Consider the following 27,760-nt stretch of genomic DNA (forward strand, 5'->3'; position numbering starts at 1 on the left):
AACAGGAATGAAATATAAGATTAAAAGGGGGACATTTACATCATGGCCAAAAAAAGTGGACAATAAAATTCACTGAACTGAATTAAATTCATTGAAAAAAAATAAAAAAATGTGGACAGTGTTATGGGGCATTTCAAGGGGAAGGGTCTTCCCCAAACAATTGCCACAAAAAAGTAATGTGATGCTGCAGTGACATTTCCCACATGTGGGACAAACTTGATGAACAGCTGCACACATAATCACACACCAATTAGAGATAGGGCTGGGATGTCTGCATACTTTTGGCCACATTGTTATAATATAGAGTGAATTGAAGAAACTGTAACGCAGCTACATGTGTCAGACATTACTGTTTGCAATGAGTGTAAATTATTTTAATGTCACTCTTTTGGATTTCATCAGACCTCACGTGAGATTAAAGCAGTAGTGCATGTGCGTGTGTTTGTTTGTGTGTGTGTGTGTGTGTGTGTGTGTGTGTGTGTGTGTGTTTGAGAGAGAGAGGAGCAGGTTGTATAGTCTTACTGCAGGAGTATCGGAGCTAATAAACAGGAGGGTGGACGTGCCCCCCTCTCTCTCCTCTCCTCTTCTCTCGCCTCCTCCGCAGTGCACTTGCAGCTGAGCAGCACTCCGGACAGGACGGTCTCCTCCCCCTCCTCCTCTGCCTCCTCTTCTTATTCCTCTTTTTCATCTGTGTGTGGTACTGTTGAAGGGTGCACCATCAGTCGTATCTGACTCTGGTGAGGGGGTCCCGTACAGACGGACGCGTGACGGTGCGGGCTCATTGATAAAAATCCACGCCGCTGGGATTAAAATGAGCACTCCTGCTGCGCGGCTCTCCTCCACCTCCTCCTCATTCTCCTGCTCTGCCTCCTCTACATAGCGCAGCTTTCTCTGCACAAGATCTGATTTTATGAAACTCCAGCAGGCGACGCAGGATGACTACTACCTTATCGCTGGTGATTCTGTGCGCTCTGGTGAGTAATCTGTACAGTAACTCATGCGCGCATGCCGTGATATACACAGCTTTATCACTATAGAGATTGCAGTTTTATACCTTGTTTTAAGTCAGATGCTGATAAGTTACACATCCAGTTGGAACTTTTTAAGCAAGTTTTTCCTGACTTAAATTCTCTTTCATCCATTTTTAGCTGTAAGTGATGTATTTGATATTTCTACCATATCATAAACGTAGTAAAACATGCTTAGTATAGAAGTGCGTGGTGTTTCCCCACGAAAATTGTAATATGAATGGACGACTATGAGATATGTATTACTGCAAAGCAGTAAACAGCTGTGTCCTAACCCCAAGTACAGATCTGCATTAGACATATAATTCACATGTTTTTTACATCCACTTTTAACATTACCTGTGCATACTGTACAAACACACCTCCCTTTGGGGTTTCATCCAGGAAGAACAAGTAACACAGACCTGCTCCTTGCATCTGGAAAATTAAGATTTCTGCTTCCCATTGGGCTGCATCCAGTAATCTAGAAAAGGTCTGCTGGCAGGAAATTTGGCCAAACACTTTAGTGACTTTAAGTTATGCATTTCAATTTTTGAGTCCAATAGAGGATAGATAAAGAGGCTGCAGCGTATTGAATGTAAATCGATTCATTAAATTCTTATCAAAAATGAGCCTGGTCTTCTGAAAATGTGAAAAAGTTGATAACAGAGGACAGAGTACGATAAGGCACTGAGCTGAGTGCAAACCCTCTTGGTACTCTGGTATGTCCACAGCAGCTGGTCTAATGGGGCTGTGCAGCTCTCAGTCATCATGTGAACAGCCTCGAGAGAGGGGACACTCTGTTATGACAGCTGTTTTGAAGGGTGGCAGTGGTCAGGTGCTCTTTGGTAGAATTACATTTAGAAATAAACTCACAAATTGGCCATGAAATTGGGAAAAGGGCAAACCAAGCATATCACAGCTGTGTCACCGTATGTTTATTTTTTTTGGTGAGTGTATATGCATGTTGAACCCTTTTTTCCCGCTGAATTCGCCATTAATCTGTTTGAGCTGAGTGAAATTCCAGGGAGATGTCACAGGAAAGGGAGTTGACGCAGTAGTCAGGGACATGAATTCTTCTCTTGCAGATACAAGAGGGAACCCTTTGAGGTTTTTTGGCTGCTTCAGAAGTTCATTTTAGCAGATAAAAAAACGAGATTTTAGCTCTGATGAAATGCCTGAATAACACTTGAGGTTTTTGTCAGAAATGATGAGAGGACTAAGCCTTGAGCGTGACACGAGAAATAGGGGCAATATTGAAGAAGAGGAGCAAGAACAAGAGGCAGAGAGAGGGAGAGCTGCTGGCTGCACTCTACATCTGTTTCTGAATGAAAGCTGCGACAGCACAGAGAGGGAAGGAGTGCTGGAGAAGAGCAGGGGAGGGATGAATGAGAACGATAGAAAAGACTGAATTGATGTTTCAGCAAATGTAAGTGGAAATGAGCTTTTGTCGGTTACATAATAAGAGCCACAGGACATAGTGTGTTCTAGTGTGATGATTTTCTTTGTTCTATAAAGTTTGCGGGTTTGAATTCTTGTTTTTTTTTTTTTTTTTAACATTGCTGTGGTCTCAGCTCTTTTGTGTGGCTTTTATATCAGAATGAGCCAAGAAAGTGCAAAAAGGAAGGAGGGAGAGGAAGAAGGTTGTTACTGGAGTAGATAAGACGGTTTAAAAGGATGTAAAATGTTAATGGGTATTACACTTTAATGTCAGGATGAAAGAAACACACAACAATTGCAATTGTATTTACTGTCTGCAGGTACAGTCTGCTGGGTGATAAATGTGTATTGAAATGCTAATTAGGATGGGCTATGGAAGATTTTTTTCATCTAAAAGATGAAAAAATTACTTTATGACTTGAGTAGAATTGAAAAAAAAAGTTCTTTAAAAAACATTATGAGCACCCATATCCCATTGGGGTCCCCATTAGTACTAAAGTCCCCATGAAGTTACTATTTAAGTTTACACGTTTGACCAAATGTTTTGGTTTAAGGTTGGGGTTCCCCCCAAGAAACAAATGCACCTGATTCAGTGTGACGCTTTTTTTTTTTAAAGATCCATCAGTAAATGTTTACCTGTCCTTGCAGGGGTTTACAGGGAAATGAAGGTTTTCTTTCAGCATTTTGACATAGTCCTCAAAAACCTAGAAAAACAAACGTTCGTGTAAACCAACGATTAGAAGCAGAGGCTCACAGCCATCTTCACTTCTAGACAGTAATTAGGACAGGCATGTGTATAATGTCGTGAGCACATGATTTTATGGTAACTGCCCCGGCTGGAGCGTGTCATAAGTTTAATATTAAAACTGATGTGCCTTCGGGGCAGCTAATGGGGCAGTTTAGACAGTTTAGATTAAGGTGGAGACAACATGATTTATGATAAATGCTGATAGCAGTTGCATTGAAGGAACAGGTTCTACACCTGGAAGTAATTTACGTCAATTAGTTTTGCTGTGTAGGTTTAAGTCATTGTGGCCCTGCACCGTGTGGGTTTGTGTGAAAGTTTGCTCTGCCTGTGAGTGTTTGCATGTGCTCCGCTAAAGTACTGTGTCTCTGTCCCCGCTGTGCCAGGTGGCGTTAGTGTTGGCGTCTAAGACGGAACGGGCTGTGCTTCTGCTCCCCTGTGACAGCGGCCAGTACACTACCAATGGAGAATGCTGCGAGCAGTGTCAACCTGGAGAGGGAGTGGTGAAAAAATGTGGTGCGACACAGACCCAGTGCGCCCAGTGTTTGGACAGTGAGTACACATTTGTCATAGTTTGAATCTAATAGACTGATAATTCATATACAGTATTCTGCAGACAAAACGTGCTGTGAATAGTATTGACTGTGATAAGCACTCAACAATTACATTAAAAACAACATTACATTTATTTCTGCGAGCACATTAATGGAACTTACTATTATGAGTTAGAATCAAGCTGAAGAACTAAGATGTACATCCCAGTCGAATGTGTGAGAAAGTATGGCCACCCTTGGAGATGAAATGCTGCGAAGTATTGTTTTAACCAACTGCTTGTCTCTGATCTATAATGTTATTAGTGGTATGTGATATGATTTGGGTGTTATTTAATTGACATTTAGTAAATACAACAATAGCGTTTAAGAGGAAAATAATGGTCTCAAAAACACATTAAGGCGTCTTAGGAACCAACATTTGTCTCTTTCAAGCTTTTGAGCTTTTTGAGGCATCTTATTTTGAAGTTTTTGGTGGTGTTCAAAGAACTGAAAACACAACAGCGACATGTCTTTCCACAAACATTGTCCACAAACCTCCCTGCCAGCAATTTTCGTCTATGGTAAAAATGTGGTTCAAATGAAATCTGCTCACAATCTGTCTAAAGATCTGTTTTCTATTTAACTGATTTGGGTGAAGTAAGCTCCCTAACCCTGAAACAGATTCAAAAAGTAACTCTAAATTGCTCAATCCTGACTTTGCAGAAAGTGTTTCCTGAAATGTGTTGAATTTGACTGGATTACATTCAATCTGGAGACAATCAAATACAGTATATACACTGATGAACAGATGCAAAACTACATGTCATCAGCAGAATTACACATACAAACTTTTGGTTCTTGCATCTTCTCTTTTCACACATCCACTCCATTTTATTAGCTTTTTAAAGTAACTCAACTCTGAATTCTGAACACAAAAAGAATACTGAAGCCAAAATACATTCTTATTATCCAATTTGTATGAAGTGTCTACTTTGCCTTTATCAAGTGTCTGTAGAAATAAAGCAGGAATTCATATGTTTGATGTTTGTAAGTGGGTCCAAATGTGTTCGCCGACAGCTCTGCTCAGGCTGTGAACCATTAGCACTCACTGTAGACCCGAGCTGGGAGAGGTGCCAATGCTGCAACATCCCGAAAAAGAAAACAGAGAAGAAGAAGAAGAGCACATTTTGCAAACAATAGTGCTCTGCCTAATCCCATGGTATTTTTGTGACCTGTTCCTGCAGCTCTCCTTGCCCTTTAAGATCTTGGTGTATGTCAGAGTGCTAAATAAACGTCAAAGTGTAGGTCACAATCATGGCTGTATAGGTCAGGAGGGACTAGACAACGGTAACACACTCTGCAGTGGTACCTTTTCTTAACCTTTAAGATCACAGCTTCAGTTTAGCAGAACGTTTATTCATGAACAAATATCACATTTTAACAAAGACAGCAAACCTCTCCTGTGTCAAGTAAATGCGACAATAATCAACTAAACCTCATTTTGTCATTTTGTAGCAACCTTTAAAACTGTGGAAAAAGTTTGTAGGCTGGCAGGAAGGAAGGTTGTTTGTAAGACAGCTGATACCGTGATGGTCCTTGAACTTCTTTGCAAAACAGATGTTAATCTTTGTGTTGTGTTACTAAGAATCTAAACTCTGGATGATTTCACCCCTTTGAAGTTTTTTTTTATTCTTTGCCTCTGGGAACTTTGGAGCAGCAGCAACGGGCACATGGAGGCAAGGAGCCAATTCGCTCCATCTCGAGTGAGACTGTGCCATAGGGTACAAAACAAAAGACTGCGAGTCAATTTCACACAAACCAACTCTGTCCAACAAAGTCGATGTTGAAACCGAAGCTTCAAGGTGTGAAATTGACCCAAAATAGGTCCAGGTGTAAAAGTAGGAGAGAAATAAACTTTTGATCACATCGACAGCTGCAGAGTGAGTCGAGTCATTAATAGTCCCCCCTGAACATTACTTACGATTGTGTGCTGCAGGAAATTGGTTGATTTAAAGGTGCCAGGAGAAACTCGTTACAGCTTCACAAACGTCTGATGGACTTTAAATTTGTCTCGAAGCCATAAGGACTTTCTTTTGGATGCTTGTATTCTTGCTGTAAACATTGGCAGGTCGAGTGCAAAAAGGTAACCCGCAGCTCCATTTCTCCGTAATGTCTCTCATGACTGCACTTCTGATGAGTATTTTTTTTCATTCACTCTCCCATCCCCCAACCCTTCACACCAGCAAATCCATCCAACTCTTGTCGTGTCTCCTCTTTTTTTTTTCCTCCTGTTAGTCGCTCCTGTCAGCCAGATCCCCCTGAACCCCTTCTCTCCCTCCTCCCCCTCCCTTTTCCTATGACTCATCGTCTGTATTAGCGGATAAAAATGGTATTAGAGAGCCAGGCACCAAAGGGCACTATCTGCTCATTCATCATGCACTCTGTTACATCAGTGCATCTTTACTCATTTGATCCAGCTAATTAAACCTTATTGAAAAGCCTATTGTGCCTCTAACAGTGAACAATTATCCTGCTCTGCTGTACAGGAACGGTATTCGCCACTGATAAACACTCAACAATTAAGCTGAAATACTCAGGAGGTTGCATTAAATTTCCAACGTGAATGCATTTTCGATGGTTTAAAAAATGTCTTTGTTTCAGCAGAATCTTAATGTACCTGAGGCCCTGAGGAGCAGAGTCTACAAAACAATCTTAGTTGGATTCATGTGGAAGTAAGAGGCTGAAACTCTGACCTTACCTGGAAAGCTAAGACAAATACATTTTCAAAAGTGCAGAAATTAATAATTTAAGAGTTGGATTTCAACACATCCATTTCCTGTTTCATGGTAAATATGGTTGAATCTTTATTTAAGACCCCCCTTATTCACTACTTCTGGTGAGTGAAACCCCCCCACCCCCACAATCCTTGCTTGGGACTAGTGCCAGAATCAGCAGTGCTGAAATATTTATCAGTCTCCTTCTCTTTTCTCTGCTGTCATTGGAGACAAGGCAACTGGCTCGCCACACTTGGGGAACCATTCAGAAAAAAAAAAAAACTCTCCCCAACAAATCATTGAAGATCAAAAAGCTGAACATCACAGGTCAACGCAGCGTGATAAGAGGAGCACCATTAGACTCGATGGCGAGTCACTGGGGATTTAAAAGAGGAAGGAAAGTAGGACTGAAACGGTGTCGAGAATCGCTTCCAATGCTGGATCATGAGGGATGTAGAAAGTGGAAATGGAGATTTTGCCCTGGCAGGTCTTCAGTGGAAATAGCAGACAACCAGAAGTTCGGTACAGGATATAAGAACAGCTTTGCTCCTTTGTTCTCCTAAAAATAGCGAAGGTAATACGTTGAAACACCTGTTTCAAATTAAACTAGGAAGCTAAGTGGACCAACAAAGCAGGGCGATAATTGCACACAAAAATGTTGCATGTTTAAAAAGGCAAACAAATTCTGATTTCCAAATGTTGATGCTTTATACACAGTCAGCACAGTGCAATGACAAAAATGGTGTTTCCGCTGAAACCTAGAACGTGGCACTACATGGAGCGGGAATGATGGCCATCCCTTACTAAAAGCTTACACCTGAAGTGCTGATTGTGGAGATCATGGGGCAGTTTTAAGGCCGTCCACAGCTACATTATTGATGACACTAATGGTGGCGAAATGCATCAGTGTTTTAAGGGGGGTCTTGAGGGGCTGAGGTGGCACATTTTAAGTGCATCATCTTTCCTCTGCACAAACAGGTCTTCCTCGACCAATGGCTTTTTTTTTTTTTTTTTACTGCTGAACATGGAAACTGATTGCGATAGATGCACTGGTCATTGCTCAATTGGGGACAATTAGAGAAAGAGTCATCATTTATTAAAGAAGATACTCTCCACCTGATTCTTTTTGATGACCTTTTACTTTCTTTTTTTAGTCCCAGGTTGAAAGCGCTGACACATAAATCACACACACACACACACACGGACACACGGACACACACACACACACACACACACACACACACACACACACGCACACTCACGCGCACACACACACACACACACACACACACACACACACACACACACACACACACACACACACACACACTCCTCCTGTTCCTCTTGAGTGCTCAGTGCATATGGTCGCATTTAGACATGTTTACACACAAGGATTGGAAAGGGGCTCATGCATGCAAGCTAAAATTAGCGAGGAAGCCAGCGTGCTTCGGGATAATTGAAATGAATGAGCAGAGATTTACCGGTTGAGCCTGGTTGCAAAAAAACCCCCCCCAAAAAAAACCCAAGAGCTTTCAGCTCACAAATTCAAATATCCATTTAACTCTAAGGTCTGTTATTTGTCAGTTCAGTCAGTGTCATCATCCTCTTTCACTTCTGCCTCCTGACAGTAATAAGAGAAGGAGAGTTGACAGATTAAGAAAAGAATAACATTGAGTCTGATGCTGTGTGTGCAGACAAGAAGGAAACTGAACTCACTTACATCCCTTCCTCTGACCTTTCCCCTGTCAGTTGTACCTCAGCACTACCTCAACACTTTGATCTCTCATTCATGTTTTTCTACAGCAGACCACCCTCAGAGTCTGTGTTTATGATCGCGTCAGAGACCAATCCAAGCAAAGCATATGCATTCCTACCTGCCTCTGTATCATTCCCTCCTTCTGTTTCCTTCAGGCTGCGTGTAAAATGTGACATTCTTTATATACGGCATTAGCTGTACTGCCGTTTACAAGGTGTTTAAGGCTTCAGTCTGTGCCAGTGTTTGTCAAAGCTGTTTATGTTGCAAAAGCAAGTTCTGGAACATTGCTGTGGGGCCTTCCACACTCACAATATGGTGTATCTCAACACATTATCCACCAAGTAGCTCTCATAAAAAACCCCAAACAAACACTACTATCTGACATATGCCAATGCAGATAAGACTTACGCAAAAAGTTCTCCTTATCCACACAGTCAAGGGGCTTTTTCTTTTACAACTCCACCCAGTCCCAATGATTAATCACTGAGGAGATTTTAACCAGTATTGACTTGCTGCATGCATCACTTTGTGAAAAGGCCTCTGCTGGTGTTATCTAACAGTGTACAGTGCTGTTTCATCACACAAACATGTCTCATAATCGCATTATTTTTATGCTGGCTGCCTTCCTGCTAGACTTTGTAAAACTGCTTGTGTGTTTTGAAAGCAGCAAGGAGTAAAACATATTGAGTTGCTTGTGTTTGAGCTGCAGCTCTTTCAAGTTGACCGTTCTCATTGTAGGCACAAGAAAAGTAAAATGGAATTTGATGAAATGAATCTCCCTCTGCGGAAAACCCAGAGCGACACAGTTCTTTTTCTTTCTAGTCAGCCTCCTCCTCCAAACTTATTCAACCCCCCCACCCCCCCACCCCTGCATAATTCATCAAGCATTCAGCTATCTGACAATTATTCTCTTTTAACATGCAATATTAATAGATTACTTTGGACCATTTGAACTACCAGTGTAAGAATAATTTAATTTGAGGTCGTCACATCCATCCTGAAGCAAACATTCCTGGAGAGCAAATTTGATGAGTCTAAAGTCATTGAAAAGCACAATTACTCAGCTAACTTAAGAGTAAGTTAGTTTAGATAATTTATAAATTAGCTGGCTAGCTAACTGACAATCTATACTAAAATTACTGGTATACATCTTTACTCTGAAGATAACACTGACTTATAGGCAGGGTTAGCTTAGCTTATGGAAAGTGAAATAGTTCAAACAGCAACCTTGGGTGTAAAAAAAAAAAGAAGCCAGTGTAAAGCCTTTAAGTACACTCAAATAATGATCATTTTTAAACATTTTTTTTAATATGATCTCTGTACCTGTGTTGATGCTCTTTCCCCTTGTATGACTGGAATTAAAGCAGTTTACTCGATGCAGCACAAACACATCGAGATCGATATCATAATGAGCCAACAGGCTTTTGACTCACTCCAACACAAGAGCACCTTTCTCGTCCTGGAGCACAAATCACTAAGAGCCCAGTGGATCAATGTGTCCTCCCTTCTAATGAATGTGCAGTAAACATGATTAATGTCATTATACGCACTGTTTATCCCACTGTTTATCTCCTCGTATTTCCCGCTCTCTCCATCGTCTAAACTCCTTTGCTTTTTGCCCCTTCTCTCATTTTCTCTTTCTCACTTCTCCATCTCTTTTTCTTTGACCTGTCCTCACATCTGCAGGTGAAACTTTCTCAGAGAACTACAGTCACACAGAGCAGTGCACGCCCTGCACTCAGTGCATCGGCCTGATGCGGATGGAGACGCCTTGCACCGACTCCAACGATGCCATCTGCATCTGCAACTACAACTACTTCTTCAGCGCAATATCAGGCCAATGTGAGCCATGTACAGTGTGCCCTGCAGGCCAGGGTGTGTTGACTCACTGCGAACACAACCACGATACAGTGTGTGAGGAATGTTTGGACGATACCTACTCTGACCGGGAAAGCTACCTCGATCCCTGCCTGCCCTGCACCATCTGTGATGAGGAAACGGAGAATCAGCTGGCTGAATGCACACCAACCAGTGACTCTGTTTGTCACAGTAAGTCTGCTGCACATTTAGGTTGCTTTAGTTCAGGAAAACATTTAACAAAGAGAGAAATGATGGCACTATTTTCTTTTAGTTTGGTCCACTTTATGAAGACACTGTTACAACAGGTGGGACCAAAATGATGCATCATCAGTTTTACCATGAACCAACAATTTTGTTTAAACCAGATCCAAAGACATTGTGATTTGACCATGAAAAATGGTCCATTTAATTTTGATATGTTTACTTATTTTCACTTACAAAGAGCACATAAAGAAGAGATGGTTATTGTCATAATCATTCGAGCATGCAAATGTCCCTTATCTGTCATAAAGGCTCAAAACAGGTGACAGGAATACAAACCACAGCTCCTTGTCCGTTGTCATGTTGGGATATTTACTTTACTATTACAATATAGTTTCTAAAAAATGGGGAGAAAGTGGAAGAGGTCACAAATTGGGCTTTCATAACTATATACTGTACTATATATTTATTTCTGGTTTCATTGTGCTTACTAGTTGCTGGGAATTTCAAAGCTCCACTGCAGCCATTATATAGATCCCAGTTGGAGACCAGGCTTTCAAATGGCAGAAAGTTAAAAGCTATAGCATTAAAAGGTCAAAGACTATACTGCAGTGTAAACCTGCTCTCCCACAACGAGAAAGCATCATACAACAGGAGGAGCAGCTCCTTGTATCCAACAGTAGAAGTCAGCGCGCAACCAAGGAAGCAGTAAATTCTCTCAGCCAGATGAGGCATGAAATCCATTTCATCAGGGGGCAACACGGCTCAGATCTGGGAGGAGAAATGTCTTTGGTTTGGATTATTTTGTTTTTTTAATTACATTTTTCTTGTCCTTTATGAAAGGACACTTGTTTAATGTAAACTTTGAACAAACAGGCTTTTATGTAATAGGGATGATTAAATGCATCTAAGAAAGCATTTAATAGCGGGAGCACTTCCTAATGCAGGGCCCCTATTGATCTCCTGTGAGCATTACCACTTTATTCTGAAAATGTCTGGTGGCTTTGGAAATGAATGTTAGTATTTTGACGTGCGCTGTTTTTTTTTTTTTGTTGCTTTATTTGGATTTTCCCAATCTCAGATACTGGTAGCTATTTGGATTTGCCTAGTTAATGAACCGTAAGAATCTGTCAATACCCTGTTATAGTCTAGTTGCTGTGGTAGCGCCACATGGAGGGTTTAAATGCCTCTTTTAATAGACTGTAATAGCACAGGAGAAATTCACTGGGGAGAGACAAGAGTAGAAAAGGTAGATGAGGAAGAGGAAGGGCTAATAACATAGAACATGACTTTTGACCTGTTCTTCCATGAGCACCAATGCAACATTTTGATTTTCATTACGAATAAAATCACCATAGTAATTTTTAAATTTATTACACCTTTGAAACATTGGCCCTACTGTGCTCTGCACTGCACTGTATGTATTGTGCACCCTTATAGGTCATATATTTACAGTTTAAGCCATACCAGAAGCTTGGTTCTATATGGAAATGTGTGTTTTTTCCGCACACACTAAAATATTTCAATCCCTGTTGGATTGAATGAAGAATACATATCAACCATTACATAATTTTTCACAACTATAGTAATCCCTCCTTGTGTGTCAGTTAGCCAGTGTTCACATGTTAAGTCTGTCAAGATGAATAACATGGTAACCTGCATCAGATCAGCATGCTATATTGTTACTACAAGCACATGCACATTTTTCGTGTTTAATTTTCTCCAATAGATTTATGTCTGGTCTCAAAAAGCAGTTTTTACCAAATATTTAAACCCAAACCACAATCATTATTTCAATATATCACAGCAGTGTTTGGGCCTTAACCAAAAATGAATGTAAGTCAGTTGCATTGCTTGGGTATGGTATTGATTTGGCCTAATAAATAAATAAATAATTCAGACTTACACTGCAATGTTTCTAATATAGTGCTGACAGATGCCCTTAAGGCCATAAGGCAAACAACAATTATTTACCAATCACAGCAAGGACATAGCTAGAACTAATGGATGGGACACATAGCTCAGCAAAGCACTGTTAGCCTTTAGCTTTTAGCAGTGCTATTCCTATTTATAGCCTCATCTCTATTTCCCCATCTCCTTCCTCATAAACATAAACATGAAGGAAAATAGAAAAAAAATCTTTGCTGATAGATCATTCAGTTCAATTGAATCCACAAATGACAAGTTCCCTTTTTAGGCAAGCTCTTCCATTTCGTTTCAAACTTGAAAGTCTACACAGACATAACCAAGACCTACACTGTGCATTTGTGTGCTTTGGAGAAGTCTTACACTGGTCCTTGGCATGCAGTGATAAAGTCAAGTCCACTCAGAGGTTGTTTCATGACCAGACTGGCAGCCATGAAAAAAGGAGAAGCTCCCTATGCCCACTTAAACACCATGAATATGCACTGTTTTCCTGGCTTATCTGATGTACAGTCGGCCACAATACCCTCCTTTGCTGCCCATTTAACGCCCACCCATGCAGCTGGTCTCACCTTTGACCCTCCTTGTCCTGACCAATAGAGTTGTAACAGCAGCGATGACTATGACTGGATATGGCACGATAAGTGTGCACTGGGGAAATCCATTTGAATGGGCAGCCCTGTCGTCTAGCACCATTGGGCCTGTGGGTAATGGTCACATGTGGTGGGGATGATGGTTCCAGGCCCTCCTTGGTGGTCTTTGCTGGCTTCGCATACAGATACGTGTTTAGCAGCAAATGGGAAGCTGTCTCCCTGGAATTCTCATCCTGTTTGTGCATCTTTTATGGGAGGAAAATATTTTTGTATTCCTATCCTCCTGTCCTCTCTTCCCTTCTGCACATGATGATAAAATGTATGATTAAGTTATTTTTAAATCCCCACTTCATATCCATATGTCACCAGGTGTCAATTACATGAAACAATGACAGAGACAGAAAGAAAGTGAGGGAGAAAAAAACACATGAAAACAGAAAGAGAGAGCTGCAGCATATGTGCTGTGCTGGTATTCTATGCCAATGGGTCGATATGAGTCCTGGGATTTCTTCTGCTCATGCTCAGGTTTCGCTGAGTGACCTCTATGAGCACCCACACTGAACTGCAGGACACACACACACACACACACACACACACACACACACACACACACACACACACACACACACACACACACACACACACACACACACACACACACACACACACACACAGAGAGACTCTGAAAAGCCAAGTCTTCTACAGCCAGTTCACAAACACCCTTTATGGGCCATCCAAAATCAATACAGCTGATAGCACATGCACGCTTTCTCACCCTGCCAAATGTGCTTAAGCTTCAACATTTTTCATTAAACTCCAGACACCACACATGTGTGAAATGCTTTGATGGGAAATTGAAAACACCTCCTCTTTCATTGAAGGTTTTGGTCTGCTTTACCAAAAGGTGCTGTTCAGGCTCAAGTTGAGGTGATGATTTAACGTGAAGTGTTGAGCATCTGTTTGAGTGTTTGTCCTCGGGAATCAAGAGAAGGAAAGATTAAATAGCTGATATAGGCTGACTCCCTTCTCTTCATTCCCACCGCTCATCAACCAATCTCCCCCATCCTCTTCTCTCCTCTCTTCATTTTCTCCCTCTATAACTTCCCACAGTGGCCCTGGAGTGGCTGACAGAATGGTGGAAGGTGGCCAGTGTGCATTCAGCGCCTTCACCGCTGCAGTATAATTACTCCTGCTAATCAGAGCACTTTACAGCAGCTTCTCTGTTCATCTGTACCCCTCCTCACTCTCTCCTAACACTCTGCCTCTCTGTCCGTCCCCCCTCCCCTACTTCCCGCTCTTCCTATTAACCCTCCCGAACTGAAGACAGAGCGCTCACTTGAATAATTTGTACGTGTGTGTTTGATGGATGTGTGCGCGTCAGGCGATAAACACAGAGGAAGATTGAGATAGAGGCTGAGCAGGGACAGAGGGAGAGTGTTTGGCAGCTGATAAAGAGGTCATTGTACATGTACTGCGCCTGATAGTTGCTCATCTCCACCCTTAAATGGCAGCCGCCAAGACATCAACCTCTGCACAAGACCCTGGGGTTAACTTCACCATAAAGACCTCGATGGCTCATAAAAATTAAGTCCCCCCCCCCCCCCCCCCCCCCTTTCAGTCCACACCCGCCTAATAAACACATCTCCACTGCATACACATCCCCACGCTTGTAAAATCCAGAGCTAGTTTTATTTTTCTTTCACAAGTGTTTTAAACCCACTGAAGGAAAAATTAAATTGTTAAAGCTCCACCGCTGCCTCTAAGCTCCCATTCCGTTTGCAACAGAGGTATGCAGCCTCAGGAACCCAGAAGTTTATCCTTTGGTCTGCAGCCAGTCATGTTTTCTGCATCAGCACAGAGAAATGGAGGAAAAGTGGGGGAGTGAAAGTAAAGATTAAAAAAAGTTAAGCATACTCGAGCTTTAGCTGCTCTCTGTGTAGGTATGAGGTGACATGATGTGAAGCATAATCCTAGGAGAGCTGTCGTCTCGAATCAGACTAAGGTGGAAGGTGAATGAATATCTGCACAAAAGAAAGGGACTGTAATGTACAACAGGCAGATTCTCTGACAACTATTTGAACACTTGCAAACAGTTTCACACCTCTGATGCACAATTTATTATATTTGCTAGCTCATGTTGCACCGCTAACACTATTAGCCAGCACTGCTTTCTCTGGATGATATATGGCTGAGCTAAGGAAACCTGACTACATCCCAGGAAAGGTCAAGAAATGCATGTAATACAGACACCCGTGTTCCACTCCTCTGACCGCTCCCTTCCTTTTAGACAGATCTGAATCAATAGCACCGCCTGAAATAGACCTCTGCATTATTTCTGTGTTTCTAAGTATGGCCCGCACATGTGCTGTGTTTTTCTATCCATAAAACATATTCTCTATCATTTCAGTAAACCAATCGCCCCTCACCCCCTGGAGTTAGGACTGCCCCGTCATCAGCTTACAGACATGCAGGTCTGGTGGACTCCTATAGGCCAATAGAGGTTTTTTATGTCCACAGAACTTACCGATTAAGGTCCCATTGGACTATTAGAGGTTGTCTAAGTTATGCAATGAATCCATCCTGGTAAACGTGACTAGCTGCCATTTCAGTGAACAGGGAATACATATGTAGGAAGCGTTGACTGTGATGGTCCACTGGGTCTGAATGTTCTTCTTGTAGCCATACAACACTGTGATGCTAATCAGTTTTTTACTCAAAATTCCTTTATTTAAAGTTAAATTTTTGGTGGGACAAATGGCTGTTTGTCTGTTTAGTATTAACGTTTGAAGTTTAGTAAAGGCAACGGAAAAGCATCAATATTGACATGATCTAAAAACAAGTAATGGACAAAAGCTTTTTAAAGCAAAATAATTACATTTTTTGGTTGGTAACATTTTTCTCTTGCGGATTTAGAGATAAAAGGATTTCTTTTTTATGCTGGCCCCAAAATAAAATAATGAAAAAATAACCAATATTTCTAAGTACAATTTCAACTGTTTCCTAACTTTCCAATTCAGAGTTCTTCATAACTAAGTAGTAAAGTAATAATAAAGAAATTAACACATGCTGCAGTCTTTGGATTATCCAGAGCAACCAGGATATTATTTCTGGAAATAAACACTGCTCTTGAATTATTATTTTTTCAATGTTGCGAGTAGCACAAATGAAATTTGTATTTGCCTCGAGTGATGTAAGAGATGAATATGACAAACCCTCTAGTAATAAAATGATAATAATCTGTACTGTGAGCCAAGATATCATTGAAGTCAGGGGAGAAGTGAAACATGAAGTGGGTATGTAAGTACAGTATGCAGAGCATGGCTTATTCAGTAAGTGGCCTATTGAAGGAATAGTGAATAAGTGCTGTGTCAGCAATACAAAGTCAAAGCCATAGCAGCAAACAGTTAGTAATCTGATTGCTGCATTCACCATATTGTACTTGTCAATCTTACTCATTCATTTAGTTAATACCCCTTAAAAAACAGAGTACTTTGAAAGCAGGACAACCCTTAAGTATTTGGGATAGAATGTCCATGTCTTTGGCCTTGAAGGAAGCCCCAGGTCTTCACAGGGTTAATCCTGTGAGCGCCAGTATGGAGCTAATGAGGAGCAGCCTGAGGTCCTGAAGGGAGTAAAAGACTCATGTCTGAACCCGGGCTTGTACTATCCACTCCTACCAGAGGGAGTTTAGGAGAGTTTTACTTTTTGCTGGAAAGGCCTGCTGCACTGTCTCCAGAACCTTGTGTACGCCTGTATAAACAAATGTGGGGAGTCATGAATGTGATTGATTAAGTTAGTTTCAAAACTTTCTGCCATTGTTGTGTGCAGCTCTCTGGTGTCTCCGATGTTGTCACATCCGGTCTTATCACCATAAAACTCTTCGGTTTCATGCATATTGCATCTCGCGGACGCGTTATGTTAATTTCTGAGGACAACTCTCTGACCACTTCTACCATCTGACAGAATCACATCGCAATGTTTCTTAGAGGACTTTTTCAAATAATTCCATTGTATGTCAGGACTCCTGGAAAGATGGATAAACTGGGTTTCAGGACAAGTCATGCCCATCAGAGTGGAAATGGGGCTGCTACTTCACAGGAAATTACACAGAATCGTTAATGGAGCCTTCAAAGAACATGGAAATAAGACAATTTATGAAAATGAGTCTTCTTTCCAGGCATTGCTCTGATAGAAACCAGACCCTTCCAGTAGCACAGAGCCTTCCTGCCTCTTTGGCCTCAGCAAAGGCTACACTCAAAGTGATGACCTCTCTAAAGCCCTGGACTTTGTCCCACATGGATCCATATGGCCTTAATGTCATGCAATGAGATCAGATAGATGTGGACCTTGTGAGAAGAGACCTGGCGTGCAGGCCTCAGGCCTGGTGTGTGTGTGTGTGTGTGTGGGGGGGGGGGGGGGGGGGGGGGGGGGGGGCTGGTGGGTGACAGCTATTTTCCACCCTTGTTGAGGAACATTCTTTTTCATTCTGTAGACAGCAACTCAGGCACACACCATCTGCCAATCAGAAACAGCTGCTGCATGTGTGCAGTGTATCTGACATCTGGTCGGGGACTTGGTGACTACACTTTCAGCAAAACAAGCTCTCAGAGATTAGATATCATGTCTTCCTCTTTAGTCATGCTAGCGGCATGACTCTTTAGATGTCATATGTGGTCTGTTGCTTTACTCTGGACCGAAATATTCTCAACAACCTCTTGATGGATTAAAGTTAAGTAGATATGTTCCTCAATGATGAACTGCTAGCATTGACGTCTATTTTCTTTCTTACTCATATTGGTGTTTCTTTTCTCACAAATGCTCTTTTATCCTTATTTTCTTCCTCTTTAGATCCTCTACTTCCTACATATTTTGCTACGACAGACATGGACCCATCTCCTCCTTCATTTACCAATTACTTCCTCCCTGGCTCTGACAGTCCGATTCCAGGAGCAGAAACAACCACCTCCAGCGCTGGCTCTCCTCGCTTCCTCGGTCACGGGCTCAACGAAAACCTCATCCCCATCTACTGCTCCATCCTGGCTGCTGTGGTGGTGGGCCTAGTGGCTTACATTGTTTTTAAGAGGTCAGTTTGTTGAAAACAACAAGAAGAAAAGCTGCTTTGTGGTTAAAGACATTAGCACTGTTGGGTTTTGCAGCTCGACAACAATACAATCTAGGGCAAAGAGGGTGGACAGTGATGGTGATGGAGATGGTGGTGTTGGATAGATGTTTCCTGAGGCAAAAAAAAACAACAACAAAAAAAAAATTGTTGTAAGCTGGTTGGTAACATATATTCAGGCCTGTCGCTTTCAAAGAGGATTTGACCCAGATCTAGAAAATGTACTCATCCGAATGGACCACAAGTTTTTTCTTTTTTTAAGAAAAAGAACCCTTAATGCATTACAGAGCTCACACACAAACACAAAGATATTCACTAGGACACACAACCACAAGAGAAAGCATTCTAGATACATACATGGCTGGGCTGAAACACATTTGAAGCGAGTAAACAACATCATTAGTTGCAGAGCTGAATGTTTAGAAAGTGCCAACTAGAGCAAGTTCAAGTGCAAGCTGTATCGGCAGAGTCACACACACACATCTGGATTCTCTTTAAGTACTTATTACTAGGCACATAGAGACTGTAAAATGTATTCATTTCTTAAACACCTTATAATTCATTAGTGAGACTTAAGGTTGTAAACTTGGCTGTGCTTTTCAATAAGTCTTTAATATTTTTCATGATTTATTCATGAGTCATTTATCTTTTAAAGAGCTGCAACATTTCATGAGCATATTTTATTACATTTCTCTAGTCTCTCTTAGCCAGTACATTCAGTTTAAAATGATGATTTAATTTTTTTTATGTCTAGTAAATTCTTAAATAACAGGTTCCAGATGAAACATAAACACATAATCTGAATTTTGAGCTGTTGATTTGGCTGCTTAAATATCACACTCATTTGCATAGCTACTGGCTATATGTAACGTCAGTCAGCTTGGTACAGTATAAAACACTGTCTCCAACAACTTTAATGTTACCTAATGTCCAACAAACGAGGGTGTGTTAAGGTTTTTCCTTGGAGGCATTGACTTATTATACCAAAATAGTTAGCTGGACATTCCTTATATTTTTGTTGGTATTTTGAAGTTTCAGAAATTCTAAGAAAATTTATATGTAGGTCTACTTCATGAGAGAGACATGGATTTGTCTAAAACAGTTGTTCTGTCTGTTAAGGGTCCCATATTATGCCTTTTCTGGTTTTATATGCTCTTTAGTGTGTTTTCCAGGTGTCTTTTTCCAGATTCTGAGCATTAGAAACAAAGACAGATTAGAGACCCTCCATGGTGCGGCAGTACATGACAACACACACTTTTTTCGAATGTTCGCTATTTTGAATATACTAGTAGACATAAATTAGATATATGAACCCCCAAAAGGGCATAATATGGGACCTTTAAGCTGTTGTTACAACAACACAACCTCTGATTATCTAACAGCAGTCATTTAAAAGGCAATTTTCAGCCATTGCTTTATTGCACACAATTGCTTCGAAATCCAGATATCTGAGGACAGGATGTTATACATTTACTGGATTTTTCTACCTCTAACATGTGACATCTTTACAGGTGGAACAGCTGCAAGCAGAACAAGCAAGCAGCTAATAACCGGGCGGCTACAAACAACCAGATGGTGACGCCGGAGGGAGAGAAGCTGCACAGCGACAGCGGCATCTCAGTCGACAGTCAGAGTCTGCAGGAGCAGCAGCAGCAGCAGCAGCAGGCCCAGGCCGAAGTCCAGGCTCAACCTGCACGCTCTCACACACAGGAACAGATAGGTAAGCCTAAAACTCAGTCTTTACCCAGCTCTATTAAAGTTGGGGGTTTCCTGCGTATGTTTTTAACATTGTTTAGCTATGCCAGGAAAACCTAATGCAATAAAATACTGTTCTTTCAAGTCCACTAATATGAAACCGATCATTGTTGTTACTGACAGACTTATACGTATCTCAGAAACTCTTTCAAGATTATAGGCACTCATCCAAGTACAAGCACATTCCTTCTCCACACCATTGTATTGCAGCTGCCACAGAAAATCATAATTTATCACTTCAAGACCCAATGCTCAGATTTTGAGAAGATATGTGATGGTTTCGAAGCATTGTGCAAGTGTTTTCCCTGACAGCAAACCTACATTTCTGTGGATCCAGATAAAATGTTCATTACCTCGAAGTTAAACGAGTATGCCAAAAGTAGAAAAAACCCTACTGGTCAAATCCATCCATATCACATATCACTGCCTTTAAATCTTTTAGTAATACTGAGCACAGTACAGACAATGATGCTCTGTCCATAGTGGGGAATCTACAGAGAATGGCTACACAAAGAGGATCACCTTTAAAACAGCTCGGAGAATAAAAACAAGTGCTGCACGAATGAAATATGACCCCTGTAAAGACGCGCACCTTCCTTTAAAACTCAAATAGCACTTACATTAAAGAGATGAAACCTTGATTCTCACTCGATCTATACTCATAAAGCTGAGAGGCTTTTTACTTGAAGAAGACTCAAGTTCAGATCTTGATAATCATTGAGACATTCATGCCTCTCTCAAAGACTTTGTGTCTGAGAATCCCATGTATTTCACTTGTAGTTTTATTGTAAATCATAGCAAAGCCCAAAAATGGTTTTACAAGGATAACAATGTGCTTACAAGCCAAACAGCTGATAAATCCTCTTTCGAACAATACCCACCACTGCGTCTTTTGTGGGATGCCCATTACATTCTAATGAGGCTGGGGAAACGATTACTTTGTATTAGTGTTTTTTAGTCCATTCCTCTCAAAGAATGCAGTCCCCACTGCATGTCAAAGAAAAGAAGGATTTTTTTTCTTTGAGGAACAGCTTTGGATCTGTTCAAACAGAAGATGGCTGCTCCAGTAACCCTGCTGCCTTTTTAACTGATCAGCTCATTAGAAGGTGTTATAAGACAGCATCCAGGCATAGTCTCGCTGCATTTCAAAATCTGATCCAGCGTCAGTATTAGGGATGTGCTAATTGGCATTAGCACTGTGTGCTGGTGTGGAAGCCATTAAAAAGGCAGCGACTGGTCTTGACTTCAAACTCTGAGTGTTAAAATACGCAAGAGGGTGAGAATATGCGCCATAAATCCTCGGTAATCGCTGGGGGTTTCCTGTTTCCAACGAACCATGTTTTAGTGGCGACTAAAATAATGGGAACACCTCCAGTGAAAACAAGTCAGATAAGCCTTTTAAAAAGGGAAACAGAGGAGTGAAAATGTCCCATGTTATGAATGACAACACTCAGGGAGGGTATTCCCTGCATGAGTCACTGCTGCGTGGTAGGAGTTTCGATATAAAGGGTGCTTGACCTCATTTCTGTATGCTCATCTCCATTAAAAAGCACAATCTATCTAGCGCCTCTCTGCCCCCCCCACCCTCTTTTGCTGCCTGCTTCCCCCTCTGAATCGTGCATATTGAATGAGTTTAAAATTTTAACAAAACTCTAAACCCTCCCTCACCAGCACCCATCTCTGAATCACTGCCCTGTGTTTGACCTCACAGTCAACTCAATCTGCAGTCCAGGCAAAATAAATCAACTGAATAAAAATCAGCTGCTTTAGTAGAGTCAGTGCGTATATACTACAGTATGAATTGATTTTCATTAGCGTGAAATGTAAAATCAGTGGATTTCTTTCTACAAGCCAAAGTGAAGTGATGCTAAAAATAAGTCTCACTGAAAACCCTGAGGGAGGATGTCCTTGAATTAAAAACTACAATCAACTATCGAGGGGATTCTGCTTAGTTTTGCAGAGTAGGCCTACTTTAGATTCTGGTCTAAAGCCTGAGGGATCTACAGGAGCTTAATAGTATTTCCCCATGTGTAACATTATCTGGCAGCAGGTTACAGTAATAATATAGCCCAGTCCCATGATTAATCACTAATGAAGTTTCAGTAATGTTAGACAGATGACTTGTAATTTGTTGTCTTTAAGACCAACTGTATAAGATGTCCCACCACAATTGTTGACACAACAACATTAGCCCTTGGGATTTTACTTATTCACTCAATGGTGATACAGCTTTTTTTGATGGATAGACTTTTTAACTGAAGACATATCCATTGATTTTTGGGCTTTGGGCTTCCAAGAACGTCAGGCCTTTTGGGATTGTTTTAGCCCATTATAACCAAATAATTTAATTGAAAATCAAGCTACAGACATAAACCAAAAGTATAGTCCCTGAAAACATGCCTTAAGGTCTTATGTTATTCTTTTACACCCCAGTACCATGGAGTTCTGATTTAAATGTTGCTCAGACTGAATCCATACGTAGACGAATCATCATCACAGAAAACCTACTTAGTCCTTCCTACTTCTTAAAGCCAGTGAGATGAACATAAAGGAAATCAATACAGTCACTTCCATAATGGATTAAACAAAACCTTTAAGAGTTCGACCTTTAAGGGGGACTATATACTGTATGACAAGGTTGACAAAACAAATTGAGATTAAAAAAAATAAATAAAAATAAAAAAAGTGGAAAAAACCTGGCATCCAGGATATAGGAAGTCAGAAAAAAAAAAAAAAAAAGAAACAATCCAAATATCTAGAACCAGGAGTTCTTGTTATCACCATGAAGCCATTCTAGTTTCAACCCCAATCAGCCTTTTAGAAAGATTTATCATGGCTTCGGGTCCAATCAGGAATCCTGAATATGCTGAATTTAACAAAGAGCAGAAGAAAGAGGAAGCTGTAACAAAGCTCTGCAATGATTGGGAGTTCACGTTACAGAGACTTGAACTGGTTCAGTGAGCGACAGCTTGTAGTGATTTTTCAGATGAGGCTGGACTCTATAAAACCCTGGATAGCCATGTGGCCATTATTATTCATGCTTCCTTAAGACTGGGGTACAATCCAAGTGAAGAAACAGCTGCACCGAGGTGGAAACAAAGGTGTAAATCATTGTAGGTATTTCTGCACCTTTGTACGTTACAGATAGCTTTGCACTGGCCAGCATCAGTGTCTCGCTGCTCTTTTTCACTGGTGATGCCTGCAGAGTGTCAACTTTGAGTGCATTAGTTATACATCGAATAAGTGCAGGAAGGAAGAGAGAAGAGCATTGGGGACTGTGGCCTAAACTGGATATAATCATTGAGGATAAAAATAGAAAGCCAAGTGTCAGGGTATAGCAAACTAAGAGTATTTTAAAGCAGAAACAAATATAGCAAAGGAATTAAAACAGAGGGAGGGTATGACGTAATCTGACAAAAGAATCCTCCTTTCTAAAGCTTTAAAATAACTCTCTTGTACCACACTCTCCTGGCACAAGATGCATTTATAAAGAATAGAATACACCCACTAGGCAAGGGGGTCCTCTCAGAAACGCCTTTGCATTCCCCCAGCGTCTCCATGGATTCCCTCAATTGACAGCAGGTTAAGAGGTTTGTGGGAAAAGAGTGTTCCTCTTCCATCCTCATCCGGCTAATGACTCCAGTTTAACAGGTTTGGATGAGTGAGTGACACTACAGGGCCCCCTGCAGGGAAAAGGGTGATCATCAGTGCTTTTTCCATACAGAGGGTCTCAATGGTATTTGCCAGAAAAGGACGTTTTCATCTTGGTTGTAACATAGTAAAATGAATCATAAACTAATCTTGTTCTTCTGAAGAGAGAAAGGGTGAGACATTCAAAAGGTTCAAGTAAAAAAAAAAAAAAAATCACCCTTTACTGATTTAAATATCATAGCAAATCTCCTGTCTTCTTCCAGACAACCTGACATATTTCTTTTTCTCATTCTCTCTGCAGTGGTGAGGGTAGATGGTGGCCCCCAGCCTGACACGCCTCCCCCCGAAGTCTGAGGAGAAAGACGAGGAGAAATCAGAGCTGAACACAGGGAGAGGAGAGTTGGAACTTGACAGTGGACCAAAAACGAAAGCAGGGGGAGGGGCACATGGGAATGTAAAACTGTCTCCAGTTCACATCTGAAGTGGCCAGAAAGAAAATCTTTGACTTTGAAAGCTTCCCAGCACCTTTGGGCCACACTCTGACTCGTCATCCCTGCATACAGAGTCCAAACCTACCCATCAGTGTGCCTAGACACGAACTGTATGGCAATATCAATCATTATCTGTACCAATGTCACTGCACATAAATAATCATCCAAAATGCCAGTGCATCTCGTATTAAATGACTATTACAGTATCTAGTATTCCCACTAACTGCCAATTTAGCATCCCCAAACCCATCCTAATCCTGCCATTTCCCCTCTACTTCCATGATCACTAGCCATGAAACGAATGTGCCTGAAATGGAAATAGGAAGATGGGTTCTCCATGAACTCCTCTTTCTTTTCTGTGTGGATAAGAAATGCTTTTCTCTCTTCCTCTGTGGTGTCTCGCTCTCAGTTAATCCCTTGTCTCCATCCATAGGATCCTATCCATTAGGCCCCCGCTGTTGTCTGCGATACAAAAAGCAGCGGGGGAGCCGTGAGTCAACCCCAAGTTCTTCTGAAGTTTCTTGTTCATTTTTCTTACTAATGGACGCATTTCATGGCATGTTGTCTTGAAGAGAGTTTGCGTCATTGCTTGAGATTGGCAGCTCAGACTGATGCAAGTGACTCATATCTGGGAAGAAAGGTCAATTGCTGCGTAGCCCATCAACATTTTTTTTCTCTTTTTTTCCTGCTCTTTCTTTCCCTTGTCTGAAATAGACCTCTTCACAGTGGCTCCAGGGATTGTATTTCTGTAATTTCATGCTTATAATGTAAGACTGCTCCGGTTGGTGGTGCATTACTTTCATTTTGTGGCTTCAGTTACATGGCTGATTCAGCAGGGTGCTCCCTGGGCTCTCTGTGGAGCCTGGATGTGCAACACGAGAGAAACATCTCCTGGGCTGTGGAGCTCTGCTGAGTCACTGTGATGGGTTGAGATGCAAGCTGTGACGTCATTGGTGACCCAGTATAGAGCTGCTTCATAAACAGGCGCTTTGATAAATTTGGTGAGGAAAAAAAATGCCCAAAGACTAGTCCCATCTGTCATTCCTTACACTTGCTGAGTGGGAAAATTGGGACACCCCTCAGAGGCAAACTCTTCACTATCCTCCTCTAACCGACAGCACCACCCTCTACATACTCACTCTTACACTTACACACAGCTCTGATAGAGCCTGATAAACAGTCTTGAGGCGCTAATTTACCAGCCGCGCTAAATCCATCAACACAAGGCCCATTAGAGAAAACGTCCTGACAGGCAGGTAGTAATTACCTTAGTGTTTCAGCTTCTTTACCCTCCGCTCTTCTGAGTAGCTCTAATGCTGTGGTCAACAGAGGGCTGACATGGCCCTATTTGAAGACTCAACATGACATTACAGATCCCTTCTCCAAGCCTCAGGCTGGTGACATTTAATATACCGACATAGGGATAAAAAAGCACTTAGAAGAATCACTAGGTGACACTTTTTTTTAATCACAAAGAACCTCTTTTATGTTGACCCCCTGCTACTTGCAGTAACTGTAAAAGCATAGATATTTTGTATAGAAGCATATTGGACTTAAGCCTGAACGCACTGCTTCAGCATCCATTTCTACAGGGGCACGTACTTTCTCAGGGTCCCTTTTTTTGTTATTTGACAAAAAAAAAAGAGTATTTCAGTAAACATCCTGTAAAGATTAAAAATAGTAGGTAGGACTACAGGTACACAGAAAACAGCTGTAGAGTAAAACACTTGTAAAAAGGTACAGTTTAGTGTGTGTATTAGATTGTATTGATTAAAGCACTGATGAATCAGAAATAGTTTGAAATTTTAGGGGGATTCATTTTTTTTCTGGCACTTACGTGAGAATATCAAGCAGCAATTTCCAGGTTGGGAAAAAAGCAAATGCTATTGAGTTTAGAAAAACTGCAGTTCCTTTAGTGGCCATGTGAGGCTGTCTCCAAAAAGGGTGCATCCTCACTGGGCCCCATGTTAAAAAGCCCAACATTAAATCAGAATTAAAACTGTAAACAGCCTAGTAAAATGAATTAAGTCATAAATACATTGATTTTGGCAGCTTATGAATTAGTCTTGAGTGGAGTCCGCATAGTTTAACATGTAAGCCTTTGTAGCGCCAATACGGCCATTTTTGTTAAGTAAACCAACTTCGTGGTGGCCAAAATGCTGACCTTATGGCTTGAAAAACACATCTGACAGAACGATGGGTGACACCTATGAAGAAGGTACCAAGTTATGTTTGTATTCTATAATAAAGCTATTGCCTGAAACTTCTGAGCCTAACTAAACATAAGGACTGGGAAACCGTAGAAACAGCGAGTCTTGATCTGTCTTAAAATCAGTGTTGTGTAAAGGCTACCTTGTCAACAATAAGATATTCTTTTGCCCGTTTTATTAATTAAAAAAGTTTTTACAGATTGTACGATAAGACCCCAGGACAAGTGGTATTCATTTTTAAGTGTAACTCTTGCAAAGAAAACACACTTCTATTTGACTCTTCAAAAGTAAATGAAAGATTTATTACGTTTAAAAGAGAAATATAGTGTTTACTGGTCAGACGAGCTGGAGTTCAGAGTGAGTCATTACATACTGTGTGAAGGGCAACATTGTCACCAACATCTCAAGACAATTCAACTTTCCGGTCTCGCTTTGTGATTCATCCTTTTTGGCTGCAGCACTATAAAAGGAGACAAATAAAAAGCTGCTGTATTTTGCTCACAGCTCCTAAGTTGTTGTGGGCATGTGGTATAGACATGTGACTACACTCACACTGAAAGTGAATGATTCACTCCTCTATTGAGAGAGCCAGTATGAATCATCCTGATCCTAGCTGTGGCTCTTGCATTAAAGCAAACGCTGTTACAGTCTGAGTGACCAGAGTTTTGATTTAGAGTGGTAGAAAAACGTCCTCACCCCGCAACCCCCCAGAGGTCCAATCAGCCCTCTGGTAGCATACTCCATCTTCATCTGATTTAATTTCTTTCTACAGCAGCTTGTGGAGTGAAACACAATGTAAGAATGTACAACCTGAAACTACACAGAAATATGCAAGACACATTCAAGGTTAAGATTTAAATTTGGCCTCATTTTTTGTTGTAAATTGTTGTTGTCTTTATATTTGCTGTTATGTTGGTTTATATTTTGAATAGTATTACACTTTTAGATTCTGTATTTTTTCTAACTGATATTTTATTTTGCAGCACTTATTAGATGTATAACTAATGCACTCAAAGAGTGTACCACAGTTCAAGTGCCTGTGTACAGTGTCAGGTGTTTGAAAGTTGAATTATATTTCTTTTGCAAATGTTCCACTTATTTTATGATTTTATGTGCATTTCTTTATTTTCTTTAAGAGCGAAGGTTTTTAGTAAACAGAAACACAGTTAAACATTATTTGTGGAGACTCAAGCAAACTGTAAAAACTTGGCACCATTATTAAGACTTACATGTACAAATAGGTTGCCAATAAATACATACTGTATGCATACATGCTATTAATACCGGCAACTGATAGGGCCATGTAGCATAACAAATAACATACATGTCTGCTACTCTGAAACTCACATGTTAGAAAATAGAAATCAGCTCTGTGCTGAGTTTTTGCATGTACAGTAGGTCTCATCGCGTGCCTCCATTTTAGAGGCGACAGGACATGTAATGTGCTGTAATATGAAGTCTTTGGGGAGGTTCACTGTGATTCTCTGTCTTATTATTACAAACTTGATACACGGAGATCAAGACCTTCTGACCCCAAAAAGCTGAATGTCACCTGTACTTACCTACTAATGTTAAATGCATTGTGTTAATGTGAATTTCTTAGAGTTGATACAAGATACAAAAATACATTATAAATGTACAAAAAAAATAAAAATAAAAATCTGTGCAAATGAAATGAGCATCTATAATACAATAAATGAGA

The 27,760-nt window shown here is 40.9% G+C and overlaps 1 protein-coding gene across 1 annotated transcript; it reads left to right on the forward strand.

Annotated features, from left to right (window-relative positions):
- Positions 1–400: 400 nt before the first annotated feature.
- ngfra (nerve growth factor receptor a (TNFR superfamily, member 16)) lies at positions 401–27,760 on the forward strand. Its single transcript, XM_079366703.1, has 6 exons — positions 401–974; positions 3,579–3,744; positions 9,942–10,304; positions 17,681–17,915; positions 19,463–19,671; positions 23,659–27,760. The coding sequence occupies exons 1-6, from the start codon at positions 936–938 to the stop codon at positions 23,709–23,711; spliced, it is 1,065 nt and encodes a 354-aa protein (XP_079222829.1). The 5' UTR covers positions 401–935; the 3' UTR covers positions 23,712–27,760.

This window comes from Symphodus melops, assembly GCF_947650265.1.
Source record: "Symphodus melops genome assembly, chromosome: 17".
NCBI classification, from domain to species: domain Eukaryota; kingdom Metazoa; phylum Chordata; class Actinopteri; order Labriformes; family Labridae; genus Symphodus; species Symphodus melops.